At 44.6% G+C, this 12661-nt stretch overlaps 1 protein-coding gene across 3 annotated transcripts in view; it reads right to left on the bottom strand.

Moving 5' to 3' along the window:
• Positions 1-511: 511 nt before the first annotated feature.
• The window catches only part of LOC143100459 (rho GTPase-activating protein 6), a 30636-nt gene continuing 18486 nt past the window's right edge, over positions 512-12661 (bottom strand). For 2 of the 3 annotated variants that reach the window (XM_076263656.1, XM_076263657.1), the window contains exons 3-13: positions 11874-11945; positions 8947-9212; positions 7577-7772; positions 7422-7477; positions 7163-7313; positions 6451-6599; positions 5499-5678; positions 4260-4357; positions 3766-4016; positions 3371-3445; positions 512-3071 (exon numbers count right to left, since the gene is read on the bottom strand). In XM_076263656.1, coding sequence (XP_076119771.1) covers positions 2494-3071; positions 3371-3445; positions 3766-4016; positions 4260-4357; positions 5499-5678; positions 6451-6599; positions 7163-7313; positions 7422-7477; positions 7577-7772; positions 8947-9212; positions 11874-11945 — 2072 coding nt within the window. In that variant the 3' untranslated portion in view covers positions 512-2493. Of the gene's footprint in view, positions 3072-3370; positions 3446-3765; positions 4017-4259; positions 4358-5498; positions 5679-6450; positions 6600-7162; positions 7314-7421; positions 7478-7576; positions 7773-8946; positions 9213-11873; positions 11946-12347 lie in introns of all 3 variants that reach the window. The other variant, XM_076263658.1, reaches the window with a different exon arrangement.

The raw sequence follows: 12661 nt of genomic DNA, 5'->3' as shown, positions 1-12661 counted from the left end.
GCCTGCAGAGTCTACGGGAAGATTGGAAAAATCTCTCAGCGAGGGGGGGGGTAAAGCTGCCCCGCCTCCACTAGCCCCCCCCCCCACCCGCCCTGCCCCAAGCGAAAGCCCCAGAGCACACTTCCTGGTACCGGCCGCGAAAGGTCCTGATGAGGGCAGCTGACCCGCGGGTGGCAGTTCACCGCTGTGTTGAAATCTGCCAGAATTAGGCCTTTATGGAGTCTGAGGAGCTGCCAAAACAGCCACCTTCCGCTTCACTTCATTAGAGCATGAACAACTCCAATTGTTCCAGGCTTCCTCTGTGGGAGGGGGCAGCTATGCCCATCCACACAGGCGGATGAGGCGGAGAGACTCCCGGCTTTAAGTTTCATTTAAGTGGCATTAGAATGAGACTAAAACACACTGCCCCCCACCAATCTCCATCCTGCTTTTAAGTGGGTTGAAGTCAACACATTATTGTGAGATGGAGGAAAACACAAACAAACTAATACAAATACTGAGGAAATCCATAAATAGAAAGCAGCTAAGCAGCTTTATTACATCAAGAAAGCCTTTGGGACAATGCATATTACAAATGAAAAGATGACTTGACCAGTACAGGACAATGAAACATGGATAAGTAAACAACAGAAAGAAGAGAGAAACACTTCAAATTATTGTGACCAGAATACAGGCAAATCTTTTTTTGCCAACCACATTTTTATGACTGCTTCGCTTTAAGCAACACATGATTTCAATTGAGTCTACAATGCAGATTCACTTTTTCCTCTGTTCCCTCCCCATACACAAATGAAAGGATCAGTGTCACAGAGTGTTACTGTCAGTGTGACAGATTAAAGAGCTTAACCAAAGCATAATGAACAATACATCTCTGAGTCACAACCATAGAGTTCCTTTAGACATATGGCTGCGATAATTGACCATTTCCATTTTGTTAAAAGATAAATACAGGCACCTACTGAACTTTCTGTGATGACTAGGGAGCTGAAAGCTTTATTGTGTGATGACATACTGATGATAAATCACAACTGAATTGCAGTGTCTTTGACAGTTTGAATAAAGCATAATTAGACACTAAGATTGTCTGTGAGGAAATAGAGAAAGAAACAGCGATTGCGATTGGATTGACAGCAATAGACCAGCATTTTGCTAGACAGCCTGGCAGACACAGAGGAACTCAGCAGTACTGCATTGTTTGTACAGTTGCTTATTTTTATGATGTGTTACCTTGTGTCAGCCCTCTCCTCTCTGAGCTCCTTTAAGAGAACACTGTTTAATCGTTCTGGTAAAACACACATTTCTTGTACGCTAAGCTTCTGGGGATGTTTTACTTCCATTTACTGTAGCTGAGAATGTTCCAGTAGCATTGCAGACTAGCTCAATATTCTAGCATGCAATGAATTTCAAGGCACACATACGAAGCATGGATAAAATGCATTCTGGATAAAGTAGAAAACTGTAAACTGAAGTCAAAGTGCACAATAACTAAAGGAAAACTATCACTGGACCAATAGTGTAGAGCATCTAGAGCATAGAATGTTCTTTAAAACAGTGGACAAAGAAACTTGGGAGGGAACGTGGTCAATACATGTAAGTACTGTTATATCATGCACAAGGATAGCACCTAGTTTAACTTATATCTATACCTAATAAAATATACTTTGACTCTGTCAATTTCTATAAAACTTATGTGACAATAAAGACAAAAATAAAAGCATTCATAGCTGTAGAAAATATACGAAAAGCTCTATCAGAAAATTAAGTGCAATAATGCAGTCATCCATTTACATTGCCTCCAGATGAGCTTACTCCAACAGCAAGCCAAACAGGCATACTGAGTGCTGTGCAGCATTTGACAAAAGGGACGTACTACATTGGGATTCAAATTGCCAAGCACACTTAAGGTGAAGTGTGCTGCGCTGTCTTACTGACTAAAAAGGACATACAGTATAGGATTGCTCTGTTGCTCCACAAAAAATGGAAACACTGTGATACACACACACACACACACACACACACACACACACACACAGACACAGACACAGACACAGACACAGACACACACACACACACACACACACACACACACACACACAAACAATAAACCAGTATCCACAAACAGTGAACTTAGGGTAGAAAAATAGTACCAAAGGCACTGCATAATAGTCTACATTCAAATGGGTCATGTTTTTTGACATATCAATGACTCTTTTTTGTTTGATCGGAGCATCAGATACAGGAGTCATCTTACTGTAAAGAACCATTCTTTACTAACAGTGAGAAATGTGATCTTTTCCATTTAGAGGTATGTTTAAACATGTAATGAACAAACTACTGTTGGAGCTGAGTAAAAAATAAAGATTACTTGGCAGGAAATGTAAAGTAAAAAAAACAACAACAACAAAGCCCCAACATTCTCAGAAGAACTATCCACATCCTTTATGTCCAGCCCAGAGAGACACGGTCATCTGGAGCGCTGTACTGGGCACAGCATCACACCAGTGTCTCTGGCAGAGTGTCAGCGCTGTCTGAGGAGAGCAGCTGCCATATCTGCCACTTGTCCCGCTGCCAGACCGGCCAGCCTGGGCTTTTGGGCGGCCTGAGGGCCTTTGGGGTGGACAGCTCGTCAGAGGCCTCCCTCTGGGGGCCGGGGATGCGGATCTGTGGGGGTCGCCGTGGTACCTGTATGGACGGAGACACCTGGGGTGGTGTGGGTGCCGCTGGTGGAGGGGTACTGGCCCTTCTGTTGAGCCCTGGGTACGGAGGGGGCAACGTGCTGTCCAGCCTGCCCCAACTCTTGGCCGAGTGAAAAGCCCTGGTAGGGGAGGCTCTACTGAGCGTGATGTCATCTAAGCTGCTTGATCCTGGTTGGCTGCGGGGCTCCGTGCTGCGTTGCGGTTGGCTGAAGCAACTGCCTGTCTGTGGGCTGCTGCTGACCCGTGTGACCGGCGTGTGACTCTGGCAGTCCAGCACTGCTGAGGAGGTGTGTGCGCGCTGCTTCTGCAGGCCGCGCTGGTTGTCCAGGCCCTCTGCTGAGCTCAGGGAGCTCTGGGATACGCTTCTGTGGGAGCCTGGGTCAGATTTCACACACAAAACATGTTTAGCCAGCATGAAGCCTTCTATTCCGACCTTATGTTTGTAGTTCCATAAGCAAAACAATCCCCCTCCATTTTATACGATTCCTCACACATTCATGTGATAGACACATTCACTCATGAGAGGAGGCTGAAACTGCTGAACTTGATGCAAAAGTGTGTGAATAACAAAATAATGTATTTTCTGTATTATTATTAGCCTACTGTTGTCGTTGTTGTGATATAAATGCATGAATGACCCATATCCTTTATGATAGGTCATTAGTGTAAATTACCTGAGTTCTGGTCTTGTAATTCTGACTTTAGTGTTGCATGCCAAGCTCTCCACAAACGGTCATCTTTGTGTTCAGCTGTAAAAGAGGAAAATGCATCTTGTCAAACAAACAAAGACCCAAATCTTCAGAGGCCCTGAGGAAGATGATGATTCCATTACAGCACATAAGTAAACCCATCAACATATTCACTGCCAAACTACTTTAACTAGTAGTTTGTATTAACTAGTAGTTTGTGTTATTTATTGATATGTGCAAGTGGTGTTTACCTGTTGTACCTGTATGTTTACCTGGCTGCAAGACAAGTTCCCCTTAGGGGACAATAAATTGAACTGAACTAAACTGAACTAGAAGATTGCTGAGTAAACTCCTTTAACCCTTGTGTCCAGCGAGCTCACCTGTGCTGCAGGCTGAGGAGAGGCTGATGTGGCCCGGCCTCCCGCTGACAGGGCCCTCCTGAGACAGCTTGTCTGGCCGGCGGGGCCGGCTGTCTTCTTCACACGACTCTGGGGACAGCAGTCGGTCAGTGAGCACGGGGGAGTTGTTATCGTATGGGGAGACCTCCCCACTGGACACATTGTTGGAGTCGCTGCAGGAGTGCCGCTCACTCAGGGAGAACGAGTCGTCGGAGCGCAGCAGGCCTGGGTTCCTGGAGGAGGGAGGAGAGCAGGACGATGAGGGGAAGATGGGCATTCTTGGACAGCAGCAGTAACAACCTTAACATGACTACATGTGAAGAAAGACCCTTGTTTTATTGGAAGCTCTTTAAATATGGCCTTATGCAGTCAGCTCATGCCAGTGTGTGAACACTGTGGGTTACTGATAGCGGCCACTAGGGGGAGACATGGTGTTTCATAGTGTGTGCACACAGCAGCAGGGCTGCCTTACTCACTCCCACTGAGACGCCTTCCTCCTCAGCAGGTAGTCCACGACGTCATGGTCCGTCTCCAGCAGACTCATCAGCACCTCGTGTTGCAGGTCAGGGGACACCTGCGGGAGACGTCAGAAATCAGCAACATTAGCCACGTTAACCACATCACACCGCCCGGCACACCTGCAACCCCTCCTCCTCCTTGGGCAAACACTCTCACCCACACACTCATCACTCATCACTCCTCACTCACACTCTCGCCCAGGTGATCGTCTGCAGATGTGGCTTGCTGTGTCAGTCTCCACCCAGCTGAGTTAGTCACAAACACACACACACAGACACACACGCACACACACACATATCCGTTTCCCTGGTGTGTGACTACTCTGAGGTAATTAAAGTGACCCTTTAAAACACCAGCAACATGGATAGTCAAATTATCAGCTCTTTCAACATCACTTCTTAAACAGGTAGGCCTATTTAGCATGACAGTGTTGACCACCATTTTACTTTCAATAAATATTTAGACAAGCATTTTCGAAAGTATAATGAGTGGGTTGACACTTCAAGACACCAGATTTTTTTAGTAGTGGTGGGTGTTGCAAGATATAGCTGTGGGTTGTACGTACAAGCTCTCCTATGAGAGGCCCACAAAACAGAAACTACATTTATACCTGCATGCAGTCAGAAAATAAACTTCATAAAGCCTCCAGTGGAGAAAGCAGGCCGTCTGGAAGCATTCCAAACAGACATAGCATTTCCTGTAATTCCCAAAGCCTCCGTGCCCTCTGGAGCTGCACTGCAGGTACACGTATCGTAGCAGACTGCACAGACCTCTGCAGAGCCACTAGAGTTGGACAGGCTTGTAAAAGCTCCAGACTGCACAGACCTCTGCAGAGCCACTAGAGTTGGACAGGCTTGTAAAAGCTCCGAGTGGAGCTCTGTTTGAAGAGTCACTCGAGCAGAGCCCAGCTCTTTTCAAACCATCACTACTTTGCTAAACTCATGTTTACATTTTATTGGAGTCAGCCACTTGGCCTAACTCTGCAAATGCCTAAACAGTGCAAAGCCCGTAGTGGGAATGGGCTGGGGAGAGTTTCTATGAGAGCTGCAGGCGTCTTGTTCCCATCTCCTGCGATCGCTGTGCCACTTTATTTGACACGGTGAGCTGTAAATGACAGAGAACAGGGCCTGGCCGCCACTGGACGGGACGCCTAAGCTCAGGCCAGTGCCACGTCAGCAGCACAGGCCTCCACCTACCATGAAGAGTGACTCATACGTGTCGATCATCCTCTGGACGATCCCGATGATGGTGGTGCTCTCTTCTGCCCGAGCAGAGCTCTGGACCATGAACTCTTTATCTGAGCTTTTCTGTTTATGGAGGAGGTTGGGCCCAAAGATGGTGGCCAGGTTCAGAGAGGTCATCTTGTTCCCTGTAATCTAAACGGGACAACTCTGTGTTAGACTAAGTGGACGGGCCCTTATGGATGAGGCCATAGGCAGAAGCGCTGACACAGATGTAAATAAATACTGGCAGACAGCAGGAGCGAGGAGACAGACAGAGAAATTGGAACACTGAGGCAGAATGCACACACACACACACACACACACACACACACACACACACACACACACACACACACATACACATACACACACACACACACACACACACACACACACACACACACACACACACACACATACACATACACACACACCTACAGAGACACACACACACACACACACACACCTACAGAGACACACACACACACACACACACACACACACACACACACACACACTCCCAGGATGGGGGGTCTGCTAAAGACCTGGAACTACTGCCAATAATGGCATACCTGTTCACTGGGCTTGATGGGATTAGCTGAGTTTGTTATGGATCGGCACGATATCCTGAGTAATAACAGGATAATGATACTTAAATCTGATCTCATTCTGGCTTCAGCACCACAAAATGCCTCCTCAGAAGCCAAAAGATGGTACAAGTTGATAAGTGTAGAAACATTAGCATTCACCTTACCTGTGTAAACATTGCTGAGAATAATACTGATTCTTACCTGGCTCGCTCTTTCAATACCATATGTTGTTCTTGTTTTTCTATGATCCACACAGTGTAATAATCAGACTTGGCTGAGTTTGGGAAGTTAGCAAAGATTAGCATTAGCAAAGATATTAGAGTTGTTTGGCTCACCTCTTGGCCTTCTCCGTTGTGGGTGTCTTCGGCGTGGGCGGCTACCGTGGACAGGAACTCCAGGAGCCTGTGCAGGGTGTCACTGTTGCAGGGAGGCAGCAGGTAGACCAGCAGCTGCATGGCGCTGAACTGCTCCACAGGGTCTAGTGCTGAACACAGCAGCAGAGGGAGACATATGGATATGAGCCCTTCACCACTGGCTAAACACAACAGCTCCAGATGTGCACTGACCAAATGAGTTACGCTATATATCTGTATCCTAGTCTAGTATGTATCATCAAGGTATTTGACTGTGCAATACAGCATGTAGCTTAAATAACTATCGGAACATCACCTATTACCGACCGTCCCGTATTTCCGACCTCTTACATGTATGTGGAGCTCCAATGGAATTTTGATATGCGACAAGAATTCTCGGTCTAATCGTAGATGAGCCGTGAGAAAGGTCGGAAATAGGCGACCCACCAGGCCAGCACTAACCTCCGAGCGTGGTGAACAAAATCGGATATTTCAGGCAGTAAATAAAGCCCTGATAAGAACCAAACCAGATTTTGTTCAAATCTACACACCTACTGTATGGCTACCGAAATATGTAAGGTTCATTTATCAAATGTTATTCTGAAGTATTAAAAAACATCGTTGTTTTAGAATGTTCGAACGAAAGGGCCAGTAATTGGTGCTTTTACGATAGTAAAGAACATGGAATGCTTACACATGCAGTTGATGAATGCGGTATAGAGCTCTTTAGTGAGCAGGGGGTCAGGCATGTCCCGCAGAAACTCTTTCAGAAGCGCTGCCACATCATGGACACTGTGTTCTTCATCCAGTTGGATCTCCGAGCCCTGGTCAAATTCATCTCGCAGCTACAGCAAACCAGTAGAAAGACACACAGCAAGGCCTGTGTCAGCATCACCAAAGCAAACTAGAAAACGAACACTTCAGAAGCTTACGGTCACAGAAATGTCTCATACCTGTCGTACTCTTTTCTTTGAACTCCCTACACGGAAAATACCAACGGTCTGCAAACCTGTAGAAAAATGAAAGGAAAATATGTGATGTACATGTTCAAAAAAGTCTTTGAGAAACACAAGAAAGTGGGATGATGAGTGGTGGTATGGATGGGTACCATATCGCTCCAGGTGCTGGCAGCAGCAGTCCACTACCCTGGGCACCTGTCTGTAGATGGGGTTGAGGCTGAGCTTCTTGTCCCGGTGCTTCTCCTTCTTACTGGCCGCCTCTGTGGGCAGCGAGAGCTGCAGGGCCTCCAGCAGACGAGACTCACTGTCGTCCAGGTCTGTGATGGAGTCCACAGACATCCCACCCTGGAGTACAGAAAGAGAGCATGCAGATTAGCTACATACATCATGGAAGCAGACTGCAGGTTTGGCTCTTCACCTTCTCTTATGTGCGCCTTAAATCTGGAATATGTTATTCCTTCATTCATTCATGAGAAAGTATGCATGGGTATGAGTTATAGTGCAATATCTCATTAGAAATGAATGTCTTTCATTTCAGTGCCACACAACGCACAGTGCACATAATATCAAAGCTTTGAGAGCACTGGAGGTCTCTGGACTGTGGTAGAGAGTGGGGTTTTTCCACCTGGGTTTCATGAACAGTTGCAGTGCGTTGCCTGGGTAACTGTAATCAGGGCTCAGTTGAAGACATTAACTGTGCACAATACAAAATACCCTCACCTTAGGCAAGAGCAAGAGATTTACTTTTGACATTGAAAGAAAAAAAACTTTGTTTGGCTCTTTATCCTTTGTCTATGGAGCTTTGATTAACCCATAAAAACTCACCTTAGTTCCTCAAAGATACATTCTTTTTTTGGTAAAAAAATCCGGGTACACTTTACTTGACAGTATCGACATAAGAGTGACATGACACTGTCATGAACGTGTCATAAATGTTTATGACATAACGCTTCTGTCATTAAGTGTCATTTGTTTTTTGTCATAACAAGTTAGAGTTAGGGTTAGGGTTAGGGTTAGGGTTGGGGTTAGGATTAGGGTTAGGGTTAGGGTTAGAGTTCATGTGTCATGACAGTGTCGATACTGTCAAGTAAAGTGTGACCAAAAATCCTTCTATTACCTTGAAACAGCTTGTATGTATCTTTACACTCTCTCATCTCCAATATGAGGATTTAAATTATTTGGAAAAACAATCACCCTGTAAGTCAGTCAGAATTCCGTGCCCTCCTTTGCCAGGTAGCTACAGCAGACTGTTCTGATTCATTATTTTTAAGCATCAACTGGTGTACTGCCAATCTTATCAGAAATACTTGGTCATGACGTTTACTCTTTATTTCGCTCATTTTTTGCTGGAGTGGGTCTTTAAGTGTGCCTCTGGTGAATATGCTTGTTGTTAAACAGGCTTAGCCTGAGGCATGCACATTTAGGTAAATGTTGTTTTTCAGATGAGATAACTGACACTCATTTAGGGACCCTAGAACACTCCCTGTCCACCGGTCGGGTAGCTGAAGGTGTCTCTTACCCGTCTGCGAGCGCGCGGTGCAGAATCGGGCGTGCCGGGGGTGGCGCTCTCGCTGGGCGTCTCTGAGGTGGAGCTGAGCGAGGAGTTGCTGCTGGAGAGCTCCTTTGGCCGCTTGGTGGTGAAGTGCAGGATGGAGGAAACCAGGTCAGAGGCGGCGTCTCCCCGATGCTCTTCGGCTCCGCGGTGGCCATCGTGCCGCTGCTTATGCGCACGATCGTTAGCGATCACCTGCGACAGCGGCATTCCGAACGCCTGGGGCACAAACTCTGTGGAAGGGGAGAGAGGGAGATAAATGGTCTGATAAGGAGGAGAGTTAGAGGGAAGGGATGTTTTCAGAAGGGATCCTTATCATTAGCTGAGATACCTTATCACTCATCACTCATCAATCACTCGCTGAAGGCACAGCCATGATAGCATCTCAAGCCTCTCAATGGTGCAGATTTACTACAGACACACTCTGATAGCTCTGACTATCAGCTTGCGCAGTCCAATGGAAGACCATTCTTGGGTTCAGTGCACACAGAAAAAAAAGGAGGAAGGGGCTGAGCTTCACGAGACCTAAGCGCTGGCTGGCCATGATGAGGAACCTCTCCTGATTGTTTTTGTTAGTCCACTGGCTGCCTGCTCGACAGTGAAACGTGCATTCCAGTGGAGGTTGTTGTAAGGGGGCTGGGCGGAGGTTTTTTTTTTGGAGCTGACCTTTTCGAGGCGGGATACTGTATATTTTCGCACAGGGCTATGTCAGTATAAACAGCTGAGCATGTCTGCTCCAGTGAGTTCCACATGGCTTTAGTGAAACGGATCAAAGGCACTGCTTTCCTCTGTCAGTTCACTGTCCAGCCACAGAGTGAGAAAACACTGCCCAGCTGGAGAAGAACAAAGGCCCACGGGATTCAAATCACCAAACACTTTTTTCACCTTGATTCCTGTCTTTTTTTCTTTGGTGGGTTGATGAAAAATATATAAGCAGTATACAGTATAATATATCTTACTACTAGTCCTACTATTACTACTTTTACTATTACTACTGTTACTAAAACTACTACTACTACTATTACTGTTATACTACTACTACTATTACTGTAATACCACTATTTACAACCACAAAGCTTAGAACCTTAGCTCTTCCAATGGTAATCTTTTAATTGTGCCCAAAGTGCTCCACAAGCAAAATGGAGAAGCTGCTTTTATCCATTATGCACCGAAGCTATGGAACACCCTGCCTCTGTACATCAAGCAGGCAAATTCTGTAAGCATCTTTAAAAAAGAGTGTATATGAGAGCTTTTAGTTAACTCATTTTTATGATCTTGTAGCATATTTCTTTACATTATTTTACATTCTACTGCTGCTAATAACAGGGTCTTTCTATTTTCATTATGCATTAATTGTATTTTGTATCTATCTCCTTACCATCTTGTGAATTCTCATTTTCATTCTCATCTTTTTCTTCTCTCTATTATTGTGTTAAATGCTCCAAATGTAAAGCATTTTGAGCTGCATTCTGTGTATGAAAGGTGCTATACAAATTATTACTACTACTACTACTACTACTACTACTACTACTACTACTACTACTACTACTACTACTACTACTACTACTACTACTACTACTACTACTACTACTACTACTATTAGCCTACTGTTACTATTACTACTACTACTGGCAGCCGTGGCCCACTGGTTAGCACTCTGGACTTGTAACCGGAGGGTTGCTGGTTCGAGCCCCGACCAGTGGGCCGCGGCTTAAGTGCCCTTGAGCAAGGCACCTAACCCCTCACTGCTCCCCGAGCGCCACTGTTGTAGCAGGCAACTCACTGCGCCGGGATTAGTGTGTGCTTCACCTCACTGTGTTTTCACTGTGTGCTGTTTGTGTTTCACTAATTCACCGATTGGGTTAAATGCAGAGACCAAATTTCCCTCACGGGATCAAAAACATATATATACTTATATACTATACTTAATACTATTATCATTACTTTTCCTACTAGTCTATACTACTACTGCTGCTGCTACTACTACTAGCCTATACTACTACTTCTAATCCTACTACTATTACTAATACTACTACTACTAGCCTATACTACTACTTCTACTCCTACTATTACTATTACTAATACTACTACTACCAGCCTATACTACTACTATTACTCATACTATTACTGTTACTATTACTACTACAACTAGTACTACTACTAGACCACTACTCACTATTAGTAGCTGGGTCACGGTTGCAGCGTGGTTTGACCAACGCCTGTGGCACGGTGGCTGCTCTAACCTGTTAACATGGCTGCTGAATGACCCCCCCCCCCCCCCCCCATCTAAAGGCAACTGTAAAATGACATAAGCTTAATTTAGAATGGCTTAAAAATGGTAGGCTGTTTAGAGGTGGATAAACGCAATTTAGAGATGAATACCGTAAACTATATTTCCAAAATTCATGAGGTGCGTAAACAGCATCTCTTTAGCCTCCACTACAGCCCTGACTACTACTACTACTACTACTACTACTACTACTAATAATAATAATAATGATAACACCTAAAGGTGTGGTTTGAAATGTCATAAAATAATACAGAGGCAGTGACGGTCCTAACCTACAGAGGAAGTTGGTTCTAAAAGTAAGGCTATTTTGGAAGTATTTTGGTTCATCTGATTTAATAAAATCCACCACATAATTTAGGCATGCTTTAAAAGTATTTAATTGAGTAATCTTAGTTTGGTTCCACACTGAAATTACAGAAACAATGTTGTCTGTATACTGTAAACTCACTGGGTCTGACGTAAGTGTCAAATAGTGTTGTTGCACTAGGATGTACTTTCGACATGCTAAGGTCTGTTTAGGTTTAATGACCCTTTTACCCTTGAAATGAATCTGGGGTTGTAGCCATGTGTGAGGGCATTTGATGTCACAGTGAAGATACTGTACCTTTGTCTTTACTCTTCTCTTTGGATAATGAATCAAGTTTCCTCCTCAGGGACTTCTTGCGCTTCTGACAATCTGGAAATGGGGGATAAACAAGGTTATGAGTAACATGATACAGTAAAATATAGCCATGCAGAGTGCTGTAATTGTGGCCAAAGGTGCATCTACTACCAGTATACTGACTTGAAGAGAGTGAATATTTATGCATTTGCTTTTTTTGCATTATTATATTTTTCATGAATTAACATTACTTTGTAGAAATCGGTTTCCACTTTGACATTGACATTAAAGTCCTTGTCAAAAAATCCAAACTAAATTGACCATGATTCCATTTATAAAATCAATAGAAGTGAAAATATCCAATGGGCTGAACATTTTATAGGCACTATAAATCTATGCTCATATAACAGGGTGGACACAACAGTTTGTTTGTTCATGCTATTACTCTGAAATATGCAAAAGGTTAAAGAATCCTACCTGGAAAAAATCCACCCAGAAAATGTAGCAATAACTCATGGTACATAATGCAAGTGTGACAAGAAGGCTATGCTTGATTTATGCTACCCTACGTGACAGAGACCACAAACACAGGCGCACATATGGTGCCCATTTCTGTCAGATCTTGCAGTACGTGTGCTGACAAGAAGCATGAGCGTTTCGGAGTATTCCTTGGATCCGCATACCCTTCTCAATGCTATGCTACCTTCTTCCATGCGTACTGCTGAGGGTAAATAATCATCAAACGATGATGAATCAACACACATTCTTGTGTCATGTGTGTGTGTGTGTGT

This window comes from Alosa pseudoharengus, unplaced genomic scaffold (assembly GCF_046254945.1).
Source record: "Alosa pseudoharengus isolate Yale_2024_CS ecotype anadromous, Long Island Sound unplaced genomic scaffold, YU_APseudo_1.1 YU_APseudo_1.1_scf_3, whole genome shotgun sequence".
NCBI lineage: Eukaryota > Metazoa > Chordata > Actinopteri > Clupeiformes > Clupeidae > Alosa > Alosa pseudoharengus.
Note: the sequence above shows the minus strand (reverse complement) of the source record. Positions and strands in the feature narration are given on the sequence as shown.